The sequence below is a fragment of the Rhodotorula toruloides genome, assembly GCF_000320785.1.
Source record: "Rhodotorula toruloides NP11 unplaced genomic scaffold Scaffold8, whole genome shotgun sequence".
Lineage (NCBI taxonomy): Eukaryota > Fungi > Basidiomycota > Microbotryomycetes > Sporidiobolales > Sporidiobolaceae > Rhodotorula > Rhodotorula toruloides.
Genome location: NW_015622968.1, coordinates 594,683 through 614,056, shown reverse-complemented (window position 1 = coordinate 614,056; position 19,374 = coordinate 594,683). Strand labels below are relative to the sequence as shown.

The window sequence follows — 19,374 nt, the reverse complement described above, 5'->3', positions numbered from 1 at the left end:
GAAGGGGAGGAGGGAAAGAGAGGAAGACAGTGTCGCTCGCAGACCAAGCTCGCCATACCGACAGCCGAAAGCGTGCAGATGAACGAGAAAGTGCAATGCAAGTGCCGAAAAGTGTCTGTACAGCGAGAACGAGGGTATGTGCAGAGTGCGAAGGGGAATCTCAACGATAAAGAGGCGAGCGCAACAACATTGCGACGGCTAGGATCGCTACTTGCGGTGGACGTCCATCGACTGCAAGCCAGAGGATAAGACTGATCAGTACGCAGCTTACGAGTGAGCGGGACCGAAGAGACGAAACCGCCCGACTCACATTCCGGATGGCCTCGTAAGGGTCGTCCACGCGGCCGTACCTCCCCTGCCCAGCACTCGAGTCATACCCGGGGTCCTCGAACGGATCGCGGATGCCCGTCGTTGCGTAGCCCCTCGGCTCATCGAACAACCTCTCTCCCTGCGCCGAGTACTCGTGACTGGGCCTGTACCCCTGCTCTCCTCCCGCTCCTTCGCTCGGTCCGTAACCCGCCTCGTACGAAGGTCGGTTCCATGCCTCTTCGTCATCTTGCGGGAAATGACTGCCGGGAGGGACGAATCCGCCTGTGCGGGGGTTGCGGCGAATGCGGGCGAAAGTGAGGAGGCACAAGCCGAGCGTGATCGCCCACGCGACAAAGTTGAGCCAGAAGAAGGCCGCGCTCGCGCGTTTGTCGCGGCAGAAACCGGGGAGGGCGTCGGTGTAGCCTTTGAGGTCATGGTGCGGGTCCTTCGAGGCGTCTTTGCAACCGCCAACGTTGGCCGAGATGGATGTGACGAGGGCGAGGATGAGCATCACGCCCGTCTGGAAGGCGTTGAGGATGACGGCAATGCGGACTTGCTTCAGGCCGCGCTCAAGGCCGCGGAGGAAATGGAAGCGGTCGGCGAGCGTGAACGCCGAGACTGCGAAGGTGACGAAGGGCACCAGCCAGGTCAGCTCGTGGTGTAAAAGCCCTCGGCGGTCCAGAGCTCGAACTCACGAACGAGTCCACCGTGTACCAGCGCCTCGATGCAGACGAAGAGCGACAAGCCGACTCGCCCGCTGATGCCAACATTCCATTTCGCCTGGAACGACGCTTGTGCGATAAAGATGATGAGATTGACGAAGGGGAGGAAGACTTCGAGGATGCGGAGGATGGTGCCGAGGAGCGAGTTGCCGTCCTGCGAGACGGTCAAGCGTGAGCAACCCAGAGCTGAACTCAAGCTGGATGCAGCCCGAAAGGAGCGTTCCCAGCCCACTTCAGCAAGAGTTCGCGCACCTCGTCATCCAACCAGCTTGGCGCCGTCGCACCCACCTCTCTCAGCCGTCCTCCCGCCGGCTGCGAAGCTCCAGCGCCCTCGACAACCTCTCCGCCTTCCTTTCCCTCGATACCGACGCTGCTGAACGATGGTGAGGATGCTTTGCCGAACTTGCTCGAGGCGAACGAGGTGAGCGAGCTGATGCCTGAGCGCCGAGGAGAGGGGTCGAGGGCGACAAGGGGGTCGTCAGCGGCTGAGACCGCCTCGTATCACCGTGCGCGCGCTCTGACAGCCTCAAATCCCTTCCTCAAGCTGCCTGTGTCCATTCGCTAAGCACGCCATCCCGTTCTGCCGTCTCGCCCGCTCCTTCAACCGCTTCGCAGCGGCGCCGTTCTGCCCGCTCGCCCACAGCATCGCTGGACCCGCCGAGTCTCGGTACATCGCCAGTCCATCCTACGCACCCAGTTTGTCTGTCAGTCCACCCATTTCGTCGAGTTGCGAGCGGGAGAGCGAGCGGGAGGAGTGAGAGAGGCGGTGCAAGGATGGCGGGAGGAGTTGTTGAGGCGATTCCCCGCGAGCTAACAAGCTGAACCTGTCGCGAGGAGCCTCTGCTTGAGCGAATAGTGGCGTAGAAGGAGGAAGACTTCGAGATGAGCAGAGGAGCAACGCAGAGGAAGCGAACAGAGAGTTCCGCAACGACGACGACGGGCTCATACTATCCTCGTTACAGACCAGACCGAAAGTAGTAACTGAAGTCGCCTGGGAACACCGCACGACATTGGGAAAGCGGGAGGGCTTGATCTTCACGATGTCCCGGTCCCTCGAGTCCCGCCTGAAACCGTCGTTGAGGTCACGTTGCTCGCTCACCGTGCTGCCGGCCGTCTGTGTGAGGATGGCAGATTCATTGAGCATGCGAGAAGCGTTAGGGAGAAAAAGAAGGACGCACAACTGTCGCCCAGCTCTCGAACTCGCTTTTCCTCGTGCCGCCGTCCCTCGTCCTCAGGTACGTGTCGAAGCGCTGCGGGCCGTATTGCGCCTTGAAGTCGACGGCCGAGATGTCAAACGGAGCACCTATGTCACCGAGCGAGCGCTTGAGCGCAGTCCGGAACGAGTCGCTCGGCGGACACGCGCTGCTCAGAAGACCGTACGGGCCGTGCTTCGTGTCGATGTGAACCGCAATCGCCGGGTACGACAGCTTTTTAGAGCAGACGCCGCAGCGGAAGAGCGCGGCGAGGCGGTCGAAGATCGGTTTCATGTCTCCGTCACTCAAGGCGGCGAAGTACGGAGCGAGCCCTTTCGACGGGTCGAAGTCGACGAAGGGCGAAGGCTCGCGCTCGAGGACAAACTGAGCGAAGCCGCCGATGCGATAGCCGTCACCGAGGAGGGAGCGGGCGATGCGGTCGAAGAGGAGGACCTTGTCGAGGTGAATGCGATGCAGAATGTCGCTGGTAATGACTGCCTCAAGTCGTGTCCATGTCTCCGCATCCTCAGGGACGGCACCGCGCCTCCATAGCGGCTTGACGCTTGGAAGGTCGACGAATTGGCCAAACTGAACGAAGACGCCTTGTGTTCGCGGCGTCACTACTGGTCGGAGTCGGTTGTAGAGAGGTCTGAGTGCTTCTTGACGATCCTGAAACGCACCCAGCGCTTCTGATCGAAGGCGCTGCTGCCGCCGCCGCTCGGCGTACTCGATAAGCGGCGTCTTTCCAGCGACCCACTCTGTGAACGGCTGTCAGGGATGAAGTGGTGCGAGCAAACGGTGCAGACACACCTTCTTCAGTCAGCAACTCTGCTGTGTAGGGCGATGGTTGATCGAGGCTGCCGCGCGCGGGTAAGCATCCGACGTGCCATGCGGCGAGCATCCGCTTGAGGTCCATCTCCTCTCCCATTTCCCGCTCGACGATCATATCCGCATCGGTGACACCTTGTAAGCCGTCGCTCCGGGCGACCTCAACAGATGCCGTGCCGTAAGTATGTCGCCATCGCTCGAGGTCGTCGGCGTAGTCACGCGAGAAGCAGGCGCGGCACCAGTCGACACTTCGCCAACCATCGATGCTGCGAAAGTGTAGAAGCGTCAGCGTCAATAGAGCAGTGAAGGAGCTGAGAGCGCTCACTCGGAACTGTCGAAGCCGAGGGCGAGAAGTCTCTCCTCGATCCTGGACAAGAGCAACAGCAGTCAGCGCCTTCCCCAGACGTAGGGGTGAAATGCTGAACGCGCATTTCCCTCCGCAGCCTGACTGTCCGCCGGCCTTCTTCTTCGTACTCATCAGCTATCCTGTCGTCATTTGCGAGGAGTTGCTCCGCCTCGAGCCTAACCTGCTCCTTGTAGAGCTGGCGCCGCGCTACATGAGCCACGTGTGCCGCAGTCGCGTCTTCGTTATGACCGATGGCGTCCACCTCTGCGAGCCACAGCTCTGCCGACTGCTTGAGCACCTCGGGCACGAAGAAAACGTCTGCGAGTAGATGAGTTAGTTACGCGTGCTCGAGGCCGCGGCTTGAGCTCACCGTCCGGTAACGGAGGTGCCGCAGGGTCGTCGGAGGGTCCTGTGAGCGAAGGAGATAAGTCACAATGCACGCGAAGGCGAAGCTTCGCAAACGCACTTCGTCCGTACAAGCAGCAGTGGAAGGTCTTGCGGTGCAACTGCGTGTGCAGCGTCGCGATGTCTTCCTTCCGTCGAAGTCTAAGAGGATGGCCGTAAGCGCATCGAGCGGTCGGAGCGAGAGCCCGGTACGCACAACTTGATACAGCAGGTTCCGCAAAGAACAACTCGCAACAGGTAGTCTCGGTGTGGGGCTTTGACGTCTTCGTAGATGTTGCTGCGACATACCTGTGCACTCGCCTGGTGAATCTGCGGATCAGCGGACGGCGGGAAAGGGCGACGCACCGAGCAGTCGTCGCCGTCGACGAATTTCGCGTTCTCGATCTCGTTCATATCGCCGATTGTCGAGTCAAGCCATCCATTGCTCTTCCTGACCTGGATCCAGATGGGCTCGGCACGCTTTGTGAAGAGGAGGGATCGAAAGAAGCGCGAGGTGCGGGAGATTGCGAGCAGCGCGCCGGGAGTGAAGTGTGAGATGATCTGCCAGACGCACGCAAGCCCATCAGCGTCATCCCTGGTACACGTAAGGGCAACGCACCATCATCAGGACCTCCGTCGGCAGCCGCGCGAAGCGACCCTGTCCCTCGACGCCTGTTCCCAGCGAGCCTGCATGACGAAGCGCATCGTGAGTCGAGCGCAGCGCCTCGCTGATCGGCTTAGAAGGACAGATATCATCCGGCAAAACCTCCCGCGCACCTTGTCCATTCATCGTCGAGAGATGGCAGCTCTTCGCGAGTCGGAGCGGAAGCGAGTGTCGAACGGGATCTGGGCGATGCGGCTAGCGGGACTGACGAAGATAAGGTGCAGCAGAGGTGCCAGTACTGTCTCAGCGATCGGCGAGCGTCCACGAGAGGCGTGAAAGAGAAGCAAGACGAAGGGCGGGGAGTGGGGAGCGAGGAGGAGACGAGGTTTATAAAGCGAGTTCCCGTGTGCTGGTGTCCACCAGATAGTAAGTAACCCTATCGAGCACGAGGAAAGAACCGGTCTTCAAAGCGGGACAGAGAAAGGGAGCACAGAGGGAGTGCGAGAAACAACGGCTCGCGCAGGTCAAGCATTCGCGTTACAAGGGCGAGGCAGTGTACGAAGTAACCTCATGCGGGAGACGAGTCGGCGGCTTGCTCGGAGTGCACGACCGAGAGGCGGATCTTGACGATGTCGCGGTCGGTCGAGGAGAACAACTTGCGGCGGCCGGCTTCGAGTTCGTCGGGTGACTTGCCGGAGAGCTGTCACGAGAGAGCACTGAGTCAGCAGCACGGGCCGAAAAGAAATCCGGAAGGAGAACGCACGACGTGAGCCCAAGTCTCGCCGACGCTCGTCTCCGTTTCGCCGCTGCTCGTCCTCATCGTGACATCGAAGCGAGCGTCGCCGTACATCTTTTCGAAGAAGGCGAACGAGTCGTCCTCCGAGAGGCCGCAGTCGGCGAGCAAGCCTTCAGTGGCCTGCCGGAAAGCTTCGCTCGGTACGTTCGCGTACGCCGGAACGTTCGTGATGTCGTGCCCCTCGACGAGGTGGATCGCAATGGCCGGATAGGTATGCTTGACAGAGCAGAGACCGCAGCGGAAGAGCGAGGTGAGGCGGGTCAGGATCGGGTCCATGTCGCTGTCGGTCAGGACAGCGTGAAGGGGAGCGAGGCCTTTCGACGGTTCGCCGTCGATGCAGGCGATCGGCTCGCATTCGAGGACGGTCTTGACGAAGGAGGGAAGCGCGATGCTGTCGTCGAAGTGCGCGCGGACGATTCGGTCGAAGATGCGGACCTTGTCGCGGTGGACGCGGTCGAAGAGGTCGCGCAGGATGGCCGGCTCGGCTTTGTTCGACAGCTCCTGCTCGTCGAACGCTTCCTGGTCCTGCCAGAGTGGCTTGACGCTCGGGAGTCGGAGGAAGGTGGCGAGGGAGACGAAGACGCCTTGGCGAGCCGGCGCGACGACAGCTTTTAGACGGCTGAAGAGTAGTGTGAGCACCTCCCGCCGGTAGCGTTGATCCTCCTGCTCCTCGCGCCAGAGCCGCTTGTGCTTGTTTCGGGCGGCGAACTCGATGAGCGGATCCTTACAGGCGTCCCACTCTGCGAAAGCAACGATGAGAAAGGTTGTCCTGCTACAAGCAATGCTGTATGCTCACCGTCATCCTTGAGCAGTCTGTCGATGTTCAGAAAACTGTCGGCGTAGTCGTGGGGCGCAGGAATGCAGTCGCCGTGGCGCTCAGCCTTGATCTCCAACAAGATGCGGGCGTCCCGCGCGTCTTCATCTTCTGGTAAGAGTTCGGCGAGCTCCGAGAGACTGTCTTCCTCGTTCGACGAGAGCTCCCAGTTGTCGAAGTCGTCGTCGAAGTCATCGTCGAAGCATTGATAGCACCATGGAGCGTCGCAGGCCAAGTAGCCGCACCCTTCGCAGTAGATCCTGAGTGTGCCGAACGTTAAGCATTGTAGATTCGTGGATACGGCGACAACGCACTCTTCCTCCTCCCAACCAAGCGCGGTCATTCTTTCGATGATCCTGTGGATACTCGATTTAGTGAGGATAAGTCGACGACGATCGAGGAGAGATGACTCGTCATGCACATGTCAGCCCGCATGCGACGGCGCCAGTCAGCCTCGACTTCTTGCGCTGCGCCGAGCGCCGATTCGTCGGCCGTCATCTTGGCGGCATCGCGGCGGACTTGACCTTTGAAGTTGGAGCGGCGGGTGACATGCGTGAGCGAAGCGGATTCGAGAGCTTCGTTGCGGGCGAGGGCGCTCGCTTCATTCTTGTATAGCACAGCGGCCTGATCGAGGACCTCCGGCGTGTAGAAGAGGGCTGTCGAAGCGATCTCGTCAGCCGGCGACGATTGGCGAGACGGCGAGACGTACAGTCCTGACCATCGGGCACATCGTCACCACCAGGCTTCTCTGAGATCGTATGTATGTCAATAAAGTTGCGCTCACGCGAGCAGAGGTGACGCACTCCTCGTCGACAGGCAGCACGAGAAGGTGTGCGGATGCAGGTGCCAGAACTCGGTCGAGATGGCGTCACCTTCCTTGATGCTGTCACAAGGGGCGCAAACAGTCAGCGTCCATCGGCAGGAAGACGGAGAACAGGACGCACAGCCTCGTCGCGCAAGATTGGCAGAGAACGGTGCGCAGGCTGAAGTCCCGCCTGTACTGCTGCCACGACCGCCCTCCTCGCCGCAGACCTATAGGCGAGGATGTAAGCGTTGGCAACTTCGGCTTATCGAAGGTACGCACGAAGCAGATGCGCCCCTCGACCAGCTTCGCATGCTGGATCTCGTTCATTCCGCCTGCTTCCAAGTCCCGCCACCCACTTCGCCTTCTCGCTCCCCTCCAGATTGGCTCGGCGCGCTTTGTGAACGTGAGCGAGCGGAAGAGGCGAGAGGTGCGGGAGAAGGCGAGGAGTGAGCCAGGCGTGAGGTGCGAGATGATCTGCGAACGGCATCAAGTCGTGGTTAGCGACGGGCCCCTCCACCTTTGCACGACGAGAGAACACACCATCATCAATATCTCCGTCGGCAGAGCCGAGAGGCGGTCCACCCCGTCATTCTCCTCCTCGTCCGGGTCGTCAAAATCCCAGTCTGCGGCGTAGAGCGTTCTGAATCGCGTCAGTACGCGTCGAGGTGCTCAATGAACGAATGAGACGACGCACACCAATCCTCGACCCAGCTTCTGTCGCCAGGCTCGAAGGGAGGACAGACAGGCTTCTCCTTCGTAGTGAAGACGGGGGCGAGCTTGTAGACGAGTGCGGCGCGCGGAGCAGGCTGTTCAGGCGCCGTGTCGACCGTCTCAGCCATCGTAGCACGGTTGTTAGCGAGGGCGAGTGAGGTGAAGGAGGAAGAGAGTCGTGATGAGGGTGGGGAAGGGTCAAAGCGTCGCCTGGCTGAGTGCGAGGGTCGTCAGAGGGCGTGGAAGCGACTCGTTGAAGTCAGCTGAAGCAGCGCGAAAGCGTGTCGAGACGAGCGAAGTGAAGCGAAGCGCGGACGACCTTCGCAGACTGAACGACCCGCCTCGACCGAACCCAGCTCGACGCGCCGCAGTGCTGCAAGAAAGAGAATGTCTACTTATGCCCTGTCGCGCCTGCCGTCCGCGCGAGGACCTGCCGAATGAACCCCACGACCTTGTCCGCCTCGCCGTCCTGCTCGCCGCCTGACCCGTCGCCCTCTTCCCGCTTCGCCTTCTGTTCCTCCCAGCGCCGTACGACACTCTCCAGCATGCCCATCCGCTCCTCCTCGCGATGCTCGTTGAGCCACCGGACATACTCTGCCTCCGTCCAGCCGTGCAGCTCGTACGGCAGTGGCAGCGCATTCGGCAGGTTGGCGCGGCTGAGGAGGTGATGCAGGAGGATCAGCGTGGGGATGTCCGAGGTTCTTGTCGGATCGGCGAGAGAGGGCAGGTCGAGGAAGAGCAGAGGACGGAAGGCTGGGAGACCGAGGTCAGCGACGACAGTTGCGGGTAAGACAGGTTCACTCACCTCGCAGCGCCTTGAACTGGTCGCCCATATTTCCGAGCGTGAGACCTTGCGCGGCGAGGTACTGGTTGACGGCGAACTCGAGGGCGGTCGTGTCGGACGTGAGCTTGAGTTTGCCAGACTCGCCGATTGGGTGGACGAGCGAGGCATGCAAGAGGAAGGTCTGAACGGTGAAGCGGGCGAGGTCGATGGTCCTGCGCGGAGGAAAGGTCTTTAGCTGCTGCAGGTTACAGCCGTGAAGGACTCGACGCACCACTCCTTGATCAGCTCTCCAACCCGGTACGCCGCAAAGATCTCGTCCTTGATCAGCGCGAGCTTCTCCGTCAAGTCGTTCATGTACGAGCTTGCGCCGCCGACCGACATCGGACCAGGCGGGTGCGCGGGATCGACCTCCTTCGAGTAGTCCACACGGTGCATGCGGGCGAGAAGGGCGGAGAACTCGCGGCGGATGGCGAGGATGAGCGGATTGATGATGGCGGTGTAGACGGAGCGGACGCGCTGCACGACAAGGGGATCGTAAGCGAGATGTGACGAAGAGAAGCGGGATCGCACTCACGTTGACCGCCGGTCGAAGCGTTTCTCGCACGCTTTCCGTGTGATCTGACAAAGCGCGGTCGAGGGGCAGCCAAAGGTGGTATAGAGCGCTGGTCAAATCGGCGTTCTGATGCTGCGAGGGTGTTGCAAGCGGGCCGAGCAACGAAGTCGCGGCGTGGTCGTGCGCGATCTGCGGAAAGCTGTGTCAGCGCGACTTTCCACGTTTGCATGGTCGCTGGACCTACGAGTGCCTCGGCTCGGGCGACGAAGGCCTCTATAGCCCGACTTGCACCCTTCGCGATCGCCTTGGCGAGAAGAGGGTCGAAGCGAGCGGCGTCGAGCTCGTTGACAATAGCGCGCGCAGTCGTCAGGCCCTCGTTGGCAGTCGGCATGGCGGGTGGTCGGGATGAGAAAGAGGAAGTGAGGGAAGATGAGATGGAGAAAGCCGACGAGACGGCTTCGGTGAGGCGGTTCGTCGAGCGGGTGAGGTAGAGGGTTTCGAAAGGCTGGATGGCGCGAAGAACGAGGACCGTCTCGGGGCTCTGCTGTGCAAGGGTGTAGACGGTGTCGGTGTGGACGGCAATGCGGGAAAAGAACTCTTGGAAGAGGCGGAGGAGGCGAGGGTAGCCGGTGCTGAGCGTGGTCTGAACGAAGTTTGAGGCTGCGTTGCGCGGCGTTAGTACACGCTGAGTGAGCACCGGGATCAACACGCACATCGGACAGCCTCCTTCGCCTGCGTCTCGAATGCCTGAGCAAGACTCGTCCAGAAGAGCACGCTCGGCTTGTTGTCCAGGACCTGCGCATCCTCGTCAGTACCGCTTCTCACCAATGCAGCGAGAGACGCGCACAGCCATAGCCTCGTCAAGAAAGCTCGCCTGCGTCGTCTGGTCCTTCTTGAGCTTGAGAACCTTCTCGAGCGTGTAGGCCTGTGAATCGAGAAGTCAGCGTCAGTCTCGCCTCGGCAACGTCGATGCGCACCTTGATGCAGATGCTCCCGAGGTCGGTGATGAGCGACTCGAGGCGAGCCCAGAACGCTGCAGCCCATTGAGGCATTGTCGCCTGCGTCGGCTCGTTGCGAGTCCGCGACTTGTAGACGAACGCTGAAGCGGCGTTGACAGGGCCCCCTGCGATTGCCTAGTCAGCGACATCGCATGTCGGCAGAAAAGCGGTTCAACGCACCTTTGCCGCCGATCTCGCGAGCGAGAGAAGCCATGTCGAAGCAGGCCTTGACCTTGCCGGCGACGAGGTCGTTCAAGTCCGCTACGAGGTTCTCGACGAGCGCAGGCAGGACTGAAAGGTTGTGTGCGGTTTGGAGAGACGAAGCGAGACGTGGGTGGTCCTGAGAGACGAAACGAAGTCAGCGAAGCGCGGCGAAACAGGCAGAAGGCAGGCGCACCATCTCGTCAAGTCCTCGCTGCACAGACGACTCCATCTCCTCGACCACTCGTCTCCGGGAAAGCTCGACGGCGGGAACAGCAGCCTCGATAGCGTTGAGCGAGCGGATGGGAAGCAACGCTTCGGGGTCGTCTTCCGCAGCCTCGACACCCTCGCCGGCCGTGAGTAGCGATTCTGTTGCGGTCGTATACGTCAGCGCAAGTCAGAGCGGAAGAGACGTTTGACGTACCAATCTCTGCCAGCGTCAGCGCAGCTTCCGCCATCGCCCTCTCGCGCCGCTCACTCGCCTGCTCGCCATTGACCGCAACGCCTGCCGCACTCTGCGCCGCGCCATCGATCTCCGACATCTGACCCTCCAGCCGGCGAGCGAGAAAGGTGAAGCGCTGAGCGCGCCGGGCAAGAGAAGCGGCTCGTCGTAGTCGGGTCAGGAGAAGGAGGGACGAAGCGAGGGCGTCGTGAGGGGCGGCGATCTTGCGTTTGAGCCTAATTGCAGACACATGAGCGACCAGCTCGAGGGGTAAAGAGTTCTCAGCGCACCGTGTCACTCCGCCTTCAACTTCCGCAAGTCCTCGTCGCACTTCCGCCAAGTCGCCGTCCAGACCGCCCAAGCTCGCCGCTTGCAGGAGAAGCGACGAGTGGTTCTTCGTGACCTGTCGAGCGATACCCAGTCAGCCGAAGCTCGCAACGAAGGACAGCTTCCCGACGCACTTCCGCCTTGAGTTGCCGATTCAGATCCTCGACTCCAAAGTTCAGCCTCGCCAGAGCCGCCGACACATCTCCCGTCCCGATCTCACCGACCAAGCCCTTCATGAAGCCGCCTCCTCCGGGAGGAACACCATTCGACCCTTCGCTCGGAGCGGGATACTCTTCGCCGTTCAGCACTGCATGGGCGAAGGCGTCCGCTTCGAAGTTGGGGTGAAGAAAGGTGGAGTACTCTGTGTGTATGGCTTCGTTAGCTTCACGGTGCGGGCGAGAGGAGGGAATCGCGACGAACGGGTGTACGGGTCCTCGGCGGGTTTGGCGGCGGGCGGGGCGAGCGAGGGCATGCGCGGCGATTCTTACAGCAGTCAAGCAGCCTTCAGGATCCTTCCGTTACGTCCAGCAGAGCGTCTAGCGTGTGAGCGAGTTCGTGTGCTCCTCCAACCTTCGGCCGCTCCACCTCACGAGGGTTGCCTTCGTCCACACACTCTCGCAGCTCAAGAAGACCTGCAGCCGCTTGCGCGTGCTCAGCAATGCTGCCTCCACACGCCGCAGCTCCATTCAAACCGCCCCAACCCTATCCGCCGGCCATTCGTCCTCCTCGCCCGCGCAACTGATGAACCCGCTTTGCTGGCTTCCTGCGCATCCTAGATGCCGATGCGCCTCGTCGACATGTACGGCAAATGTGCTACTACATGCCGGTCGAAGTACTGCATGGGCGCCACGCACCAGCCTCTCCGCTTCCTTCTCCCCTGGTTCGATACACCCTCCCGACTCTCCTTAACGCTTCGCCTCGGTCTTTCGCACCGGAACTCCGCACGCTGATGTGCGCAGACCCGTGTCGAGCTATCCAGCGATGCGACTGACGTTCCTCTCTCTTTCCCGCACTCCCTCGTCCTCCTCGACTCTCTCCCACTCCACCCGCTTCTCTAGCTCCCGCTCCCGCTCTCACTTTCCCTCGCTCGTCGGAACACACAACAAGCTTGCTACCGTCTGCTGACCGCTGGCGGGACGGCTGTGGCGGAACATTGATTGCTTGCCTTTCTCCAGCTTCGGCGCGTTGTCCTTTGCTCCTGCGCCGCTCACCTACACTCTTGGGCCCCCCTTGTCCATCCACTGCGCGACTACAAGCTGCACCAAGGCTCAAGTCTCATCTCTCCTTACCTTCGAAACTACAACTTCGCTCCCCGGCTTTGGCTCCCTTCTCTCTCCCTCCGTTCTTCGCTCGTAACGCAGGTGATCGTGCCAAAGCGCAAAGCGCAGATCGCATTAACCAATCGTCGTGCAAAACCGTAACCAAGAAAGCCCTTTTGGAGACTCATACTAATCACACAACCGCGCGTCATCGTCCCCGAGGAGAAGAACTGCAAACGTCGAGGTGTCGCGTGCGCCTAAAGGACATACGCCAGGACGCGCCTTCCAACGCCCTTCGGCTCCGGCTGCTCGGGGTCCGCGAAGCCCTGCTCGTCGCGCGATCCCGAGACGAGGTCCATCTCTGAGGGCGAGGGGCCGCGGTCTGAGCGCTTCCAGAGGCGGTAGAAGATCATGAGGCAGGGGAAGAACCAGATGGGGAAGTAGGAGGTGACCTGCAACCGAGCGAAGCGAGGAGCGTCAGCGACGAGCGAGAGAGTGAGGGAGAGAGTGAGGGCAACGCACGAAGGTAGAGGTGTCGAAGGGGTAGTTGGCCTTGAGGAAGACGCTCCACCCGTTGAAGAAGAGGACGATGCAGGCAAAGACGAGTCCAAAGTAGGCGGCGAAGGGTTGCATGGGCGACTTGTAAGGGAGGAGGGTGCGGTCGATCCCCTGGGCGCGGAGGCCGCGGTGGAAGCGGATGTAGGTGAGGCAGATACCGGCCCAGGTGATGAGACCGCAGACCGAGGTCATGTTTGCAAAGTAGCCAAAGACGGTTCCGGCCGAGGTCGAGCCGGCCGACATGAACGAGAGGAGCGAGAAGGCGACGCCGACGAGGACGCAGACCCAAGGAAGGCCCCAGCGGTTCGTCTTCTTGAGGATGGCGGGGGCCTGGCCGTTGAGCGCGAGACCGTAGAGCGCGCGCGACGAGGTGTACAGGTCCGACGAGGCGGCCGACCACGCAGAGGTGAGGAGGCAGGCGTTGATGATCGACGGGAGAGCCTTGATGCCGGCGTTCTGAATCGCAATGACGAAGCTGCACGCGCGAGCGAGGTCAGCTTCCAACTCGCCTCATCGACGAGGGAACGCGGGCGCGGACTCACGGAGCCGAAGCGGCGGTACCAGTTCCGAGGTTGAGGCGGGGGTCGTTCGAGGGGACGACGAGGCCGGTGATGAAGACTCCGAGGATGTAGAAGAGGAGGATGCGGATGTAGACGTTCTTGATGGCGCGCGGGAGCGTCTTGCGCGGGTCCTTGGTCTCGCCGGCAGCGATGGCGACAATCTCAGTTCCAATGTACGAGAACGAGGCTGTGAGCGTGAGGGAGAGTTAGTAAAAGGAGCTGGAGAGAGCGAGCGAGGCAAGGGAGGGAACGCACCCTGGATGAGGACGGCCCAGGTGCCGAGGAAGCGGCCCTTGGCTCCGGGGATGCCGGCGTACTGAACGAACGCTCCGCTGCGGGACACGAGGCGTAGCCGAGTGTCAGCGCGAAGAAGGTGGAACGAGAGATGACCGCGCGACTCACGGGTCGTGCCAGTACTTGGTGCCAATGTAGTTGCCGTTGGGACCGCCACCGCAGTCGATGACGATACCAAGGATGATCAAGCCGATGATGGTGAGGACCTTGATGATGGCGAACCAGAACTCGGCCTCTCCGTACGCGCGCGAGCCACCAAAGTTGATGGCGCACGCGACGACGAGGCAGACGGCGATCCAGACGGCCGGGTTCGTCTTCTTGTCCCAGTAGCCGATGAGGACGGCGGCGGCGTTGAGCTCGGCGGGCAAGACGATGGTCCTGCGCGACGAGAACGAGCGCACCGAGCGAGTGAGTGTCAGCAACCTCGTCTCGATCCGCAAGGTCAAGAGGGATCGCGCGACGCACCAGTTGTACCAGTAGTTCCATCCCATGGCGAACGAGAACGCCGGCGAGACGAATCGGCGCGAGAGGGTGATGTGACCTCCGGGGACGGGGAGGTGAGCAATCATCTCTCCGAGCGAGATCATCACTGCGTAGCACATTGCGCCAATCGCGGCGTAGCTGTGCGTGCCATCGAGTTTGTCAGTGCGAGGAGCGAGGAGGGAGGAGCGAGTTGGTAGTGCGCACCCAATGAGGAGGCCGGCGGGTCCACCATGGCGGAGTGCGTTGGCGGTACCGAGGAAGAGACCGGTTCCCTGTCCCAACGTCGAGCTCGAGTCAGTACGGCTGTTCACGGGTCGCGCGAAGGCTTGAGCGAGACGAGCGAGTCCCGCCTTCGCGCCGCAACTCCGGGTGCGCTGCCAAAGTTGGGGGCTCCGGCTCGCGCGCCAAGCGAAGTGGATGAGAAGAAGCTCACGATAACGCCTCCGATGGAAATCATCTGGACATGGCGGCCCTTGAGTCTGCGTGCGTAGCAAAGCGAGAGTGAGTACGCGGGTGGGTGGGGTCACGAGCGAGGGGGGCGTGGCTGGGACTGACCCTCGATGCAGGTCCTGTCCGTTGTGGCCGTCGCCGTTCGAGAGGGTGACGACGTTGTTGTCGGCCTTTTCGAGGTCGTTCTTGCTGTACGTCTCCTCGAGGTGCGACATCGCTGGCGAGTGTGCGAGGTGGGTGTGGTGTCGCGGGGGAAAGAGGAGGAGGGTGCGTCGAGTGCGCTGATGTGGTTCCCACTCGGGCTGGAGAGTTACAGGGGTGATTAGAGAGACTGTTTGTAGTGCGAGAGTGAGAGTGAGGAAGAGAGAGAAGAGCGAGAAAGGCGAGAAGAGCAGCGGGCGACGAGAGCAGTCGATCGAGGCGAGCGGTCGATAGCCCCCACGAACACACGCGGGTGCGCTAAGTCTGGAGCCGTGCCTGGAACAGCGAAACAGTTTTTCTCTCTTCGCCTGGCCTCGAACCCGCGACTCGCACGGACACCTCGCCCGCACACAGAACACACCCTTCTCTCTCGCCACCCGTCTTCCTCACGCTCGCACGCCACTCAAAGCCAGCCTGTCGCCACTCGCACGACTCGCTTATCTCACTACGCTCAGCTCCTCTCTCGTTGCGGAGACCCCAACCCACAACGGCTACCCGTGTCCTCCTCCAACTCCACTCCACGGCATATCCGGCGAGAGGCGCAACCCGAATCTTTTTGTCGCAAGAAAGGCGTTGAGCGCCGATTCCGACGAACGGCAAACGACGGCTCCGGGACGAGCCAGCCACAAACACCGCCCAATCGAGCGAGCAACAGGGCCAGCCGCCCACTTTTCCTTCCCGAACGAGTCCGGGTCTCCGCTTCAGCCTGGGAGAGATACGAAGCGAGGGAGCAAGAGGCGAGGGATGCCGCGCATGCCTGGGAATGGATAACCCCGACGAGTGTTGCGAGTTTGCGGAGAAGAGATGGGCGGGCGAGTGGAGGAAAAGATACGAGTGAGAAGGGGCGAGGGGAGGAGGGAAGAGGAAGCGAGCGAGGCGGTATCGCTCTGCAAGCGGCCCGGCGTCGTTCTGGCTACCCAGCGCCGTAGCTGAGAGTCGCAAAGGCTTGTTTGGTGCGCTCGCACGTCTCGCGGTGGGCGGAGCGAGCGAGCAGAGTGTCGAGAAGGTCGACTCGAGCAGCGCCTTCTCACGCTGCCGACAACGCAGATCGCGCGGTGAGCGGCTGCTGAACGTTCGCTGCACGTTCCTACTCCTGTGATCTCCGTCCGCTAGCTGCATGAACGCCGGAAAAGGAGTTGTGAAGCGAGAAAAGCCTGTTCTTCGTTCGCAAGCGAAGCGCCAGGCTATGTGCTGCCGTGACAAGCTGCACGTATACAGCTCAGTGGGCTGAGGGACTGAAAGTGGTCGGAGAACGGTTGGAGAGCGATGAGGCGGGCGGGCAGACGATCCTGCGTGTGAGAGAGAGGAGCGCGAAGGAGGCGGGGCGGTAGGTGGCTGAAGAGGCTTGGAGCGACGTCGAAGGCCAGTCGTTTCGATCACGAGGAGCGAGGAGCTAGTAGAGGTAGCGAGGCTGCAGTCAATGGATGGTGGGAGCGGGCGTGTCGAAGGCTTGGGAGAGAAGCGAGTCCGTCGAATCCTGTCCTCGATGAACCTCCGCCTCCGCTCTCCCGCCAAGACCAGAGCATGCCTACGAGCCTAGTGGTGGCACTGCCCGTTATGCATGCTGGGGCGCTCTGTCTGCCGGCGCTGGACAGTCGAGAAGAGTCGGCAGAGCCGTCATAGAGCGGGGACGAGCGGCGCGGGCGGATCAGCTCTGCAGCAGGGACTTGTTGCGAGCGTGTGACAAGGACTGTTAGCTCAGCTGGCCAGCAGACCGGTCAAAGCGATGGGGCGCAAGGAGGACGGGGTTCGAGTTGGCGAGCACTCGACGTGAGCGGCGTGGGTCAAGGCCGTGCTTGGACGAGCGTAGCCGTGCACGCTATCAGCGACTCTGTACGGTGGCAGCTAGCCTCGCGAAGCGGTTCAATGTGGGTGTCGAGAGTCAACCCCTCCTCATCGCTCTCTCACCGAACCAAGCCACTCGCACGAACTCGACACCGCTTGCTGGGCTGCCAGACGCTTGACTGGACTGCGCGAGTACCACTGAATACACCTACACTCTCTCTCGCCCCGACCTGCTGTCCTTCGCCCCTTTTCCCTCGGTGACGCAGCCCTCCCTCCTCGCTCGACTCGACCAGATCGCACCCACCAACGATGGGCGACTCCGCTTCCCCAACCTCAGGCAAAGGCAAATCGCGCGCCTCAGACCCATTCGAGCGCTCCAACGACCTCGAGTCCGCCCCCCTGCTCAGCTCACCATCGTCGAGCGGCGGGAAGCGCAAGCAGCGATTGAGGCACGGACGGGGTCCGCTCGTTCGTGAAGACTCGGATGCGGACGAACCTTTGCCGTCGAACGATTCGGACGAGGAGGAAGAGCAGAGGGTCCGACTCGTTTCGGCCCATCCGGCGCAACACGCTCGTGCGCGGTGGACGCTCTCGTCGATCGCCTGCCTCATCTTCGGACTGATCTTCTGCCTCGCACTCCTTGCACTCGCGGTACTACACATCTGGGTCGGCCGACTCGTTTCGGAACAAGCGCGCCACGGGACCGCAGAGGAGATGGCTAAACGAGGGATGGTTTGGGCTGGTCCGTCGGCTGTGAGGGTTCAAGCGAGTGAGGGGGGAGAAGGGTTGGTCGTCGAGGTGGATGGGATGGCGGGGATTGATGTGAGGAAGGCGTTGGATTGGGAGGAGAAGGACGAGGGTGGGTGGGTGAGAAGGACGGAGGGACGGATTGCGAGGTGGGGAGTCAAGAAGGCGAAGAGTGTCACGGTCGATGTCGGCGAAGTTGCGATCTACGATGCCAGCGGCGACGACGAGGAGTCCGCCTCCGCCGACCCTCTCGTCCTCGTCAACTCGCTCGACTCGCTACGTCTCCCCCTCTCCTATCCGACACTCTCCAACCCTCTCCCCACAATGCAGCCCTTCACCCTGCACATCCCCCTCTCCTTCCCCTCCCCGCAGCACCTCGCCGACTTCGCCAAAGCGGTCTACCAATCGAAAGACTACCGCGTCCGTGCGGAGATTAGTGAGGTTGTTGCGCAGGTTGGGGAGGGCACGGGGAGGGGACCGGCGGGGTGGGTGATGAGGAGGATCAAGAAGACCAAGGTGACGGATCTGGCGAGGGTCGTCGAGGGCAAGGGTGCGTGTGCGCTTTCTTGCGTTTCTTCGCGTGCTAACGGCTCTTCGCGCAGTCCCCGACTTGCCGACGGACACCGACCCGGCAGAGATGGTCAACCTGACCTCGTACGGCGTGTACGAGACGACCTCGCCCGCGCACCCAAACGAGACGGTCATCGCCCTCTCCGCCTCAGCCATCTTCCAGAACCCTCTCGCCGACGCAATCCGCCGAGGTCGTCTGCCCGTCGTCGCATGGGGCGTACCCTTCCGACTCCCGATCTCGGTGCACCTCCCCCTCCCGCCGCTCCCGCAGCAGAAACCTGGCGCGCCGACCGAGATCGCGCTCGCCAAGATCTCGAGCTTGCCGTTCTTCTTCCCTGCCGAGAGCGACTCGGCGAAGCTCGACATCTCGGGCCACCTCGTCCCGGCAGGCAACCTCACTCCTCCCGCGACTCGGCCGCCTACTCCTCCGCCCGAGGACGGCGCCTTCTCGTCGCTCAACTCGAACGATCAGCCTCCCCTGTCCCGGGCGCTGAGCCGCTTCGTAGCGCGCTACCTCTCCGGCCGATCAAACGACGTCTACATCCGCTACGACTCGACGCCCGAGCCTCCTCTCCCCGGCGACCCAGCTCCCGACGCACCCTTCCCGCCTCGCTTCGTAGCCGACATGGTCAAAGAACAGACCTTCCATGTCGAAGTCCCGGGAACGAACGAGACGCCCGACTTTTTCAAGAACCTGAGGATGGAGGATATGAAGATTCGGCTGGGCGGAGGGGACGACTCGAATGCTGATTTGCTCGCAACGGGCAAGGTCGTGGGAGAGGTCGTCCTCCCCGATGCGGCGAAGAAGCTGGCCAAGGGGATTGACGCAAAGGTTATTTGGCCGGACGTGCTCGTCTACGACGGCGAGCTGCCGCCTCACCCGTACTCGGCAGACGAGGAAGGCGTGCGCGCCGTCGAGGGTCTCGCCCCATCAGCCGCGGACCAGCTCCCACTCTTCCCCTCGACCGCCTCCTCGCCCGACAACTCCGACTCGACCGCCTACCCTCCCTCACCCGTCCCGCGCAACGCCTTCGCCCGCATGCGACCCGCCCAGCCCATGCAAGCAAAGACAATCCATATCCCGGGTAACTCGACACACAACGCGACGACGCTCGTCGAAGCCGCCTTCGTCGATGCGCCGCTGTACCTCCTCCCTGGACGCGGAGACGTTCTTCGCCGCTTTGTGGGCAAGATCATCTTTGGTGGGAACCATGTCAAGGCGAGTATGGCCGGAATCACGAGCGTACGGATTGGCTTGAGCGGGTTTGGCGAGGTCGAACTTGTCGAGATTCCCATTGAAGCCAGCTTCAGTGCGTGACGTTTCGCTCCCCTGCTCGCTTAATGTACTGACAGCTCCCGCGCTGTAGTGGTTGGCCGCGGCGGCATCGAGAACCCGCCTTCGCTCGCTCGCCTCGTCGGTCTCGACTAGACGCCCCCTTCCGCCTGTACAACATCGACCGTCTCCCCTTGTTGCAGCATCCTTTCCCCTGTATCACTCGTCACACACGCCTTCTTGTTGACCTGCAATCGTTTCGCCATCCTTCGCGCGGCCGCGCCTCCAAGACTTCACCCGCTCATCCACGCCACCGCATCGCTCCGCGTATCTCACCGGGATAACGCAAAGTCTGGGCCGCAGCGTCTGCGGCATTT

The 19,374-nt window shown here is 61.8% G+C and overlaps 5 protein-coding genes across 5 annotated transcripts; 1 reads left to right on the top strand and 4 right to left on the bottom strand.

The window, feature by feature from the left end:
* Positions 1–207: 207 nt before the first annotated feature.
* RHTO_07918 (uncharacterized protein) lies at positions 208–4,196 on the bottom strand (the record flags this gene model as incomplete). The annotated part of the gene is made up of 13 exons (XM_016421573.1): positions 208–231; positions 311–927; positions 1,005–1,185; positions 1,284–1,468; positions 1,725–2,145; positions 2,210–2,982; positions 3,035–3,318; positions 3,378–3,419; positions 3,527–3,716; positions 3,769–3,807; positions 3,865–3,944; positions 4,000–4,091; positions 4,149–4,196. The coding sequence occupies 13 exons, from the start codon at positions 4,194–4,196 to the stop codon at positions 208–210; spliced, it is 2,976 nt and encodes a 991-aa protein (XP_016274166.1).
* Positions 4,197–4,954: 758 nt separating this feature from the next.
* Positions 4,955–7,640, bottom strand: RHTO_07917 (F-box domain containing protein; the record flags this gene model as incomplete). Its single annotated transcript, XM_016421572.1, has 10 exons — positions 4,955–5,086; positions 5,150–5,922; positions 5,979–6,256; positions 6,311–6,352; positions 6,418–6,652; positions 6,706–6,744; positions 6,800–6,879; positions 6,941–7,275; positions 7,342–7,424; positions 7,496–7,640. The coding sequence occupies 10 exons, from the start codon at positions 7,638–7,640 to the stop codon at positions 4,955–4,957; spliced, it is 2,142 nt and encodes a 713-aa protein (XP_016274165.1).
* A 263-nt stretch (positions 7,641–7,903) lies between these two features.
* RHTO_07916 (component of oligomeric golgi complex 5) lies at positions 7,904–11,289 on the bottom strand (the record flags this gene model as incomplete). The annotated part of the gene is made up of 14 exons (XM_016421571.1): positions 7,904–8,265; positions 8,318–8,508; positions 8,568–8,812; positions 8,871–9,038; positions 9,094–9,509; positions 9,563–9,644; positions 9,697–9,774; positions 9,827–9,972; positions 10,028–10,187; positions 10,245–10,417; positions 10,473–10,726; positions 10,781–10,893; positions 10,952–11,178; positions 11,238–11,289. The coding sequence occupies 14 exons, from the start codon at positions 11,287–11,289 to the stop codon at positions 7,904–7,906; spliced, it is 2,667 nt and encodes an 888-aa protein (XP_016274164.1).
* Positions 11,290–12,333: 1,044 nt separating this feature from the next.
* On the bottom strand, positions 12,334–14,636 carry RHTO_07915 (amino acid transmembrane transporter; the record flags this gene model as incomplete). The annotated part of the gene is made up of 9 exons (XM_016421570.1): positions 12,334–12,528; positions 12,599–13,109; positions 13,177–13,381; positions 13,450–13,526; positions 13,597–13,866; positions 13,954–14,109; positions 14,176–14,243; positions 14,405–14,450; positions 14,527–14,636. The coding sequence occupies 9 exons, from the start codon at positions 14,634–14,636 to the stop codon at positions 12,334–12,336; spliced, it is 1,638 nt and encodes a 545-aa protein (XP_016274163.1).
* A 2,080-nt stretch (positions 14,637–16,716) lies between these two features.
* On the top strand, positions 16,717–19,153 carry RHTO_07914 (uncharacterized protein; the record flags this gene model as incomplete). Its single annotated transcript, XM_016421569.1, has 3 exons — positions 16,717–17,704; positions 17,757–19,034; positions 19,092–19,153. 3 exons carry the CDS (start codon positions 16,717–16,719, stop codon positions 19,151–19,153), a joined length of 2,328 nt encoding a protein of 775 aa, XP_016274162.1.
* Between the last annotated feature and the right edge of the window lie 221 nt (positions 19,154–19,374).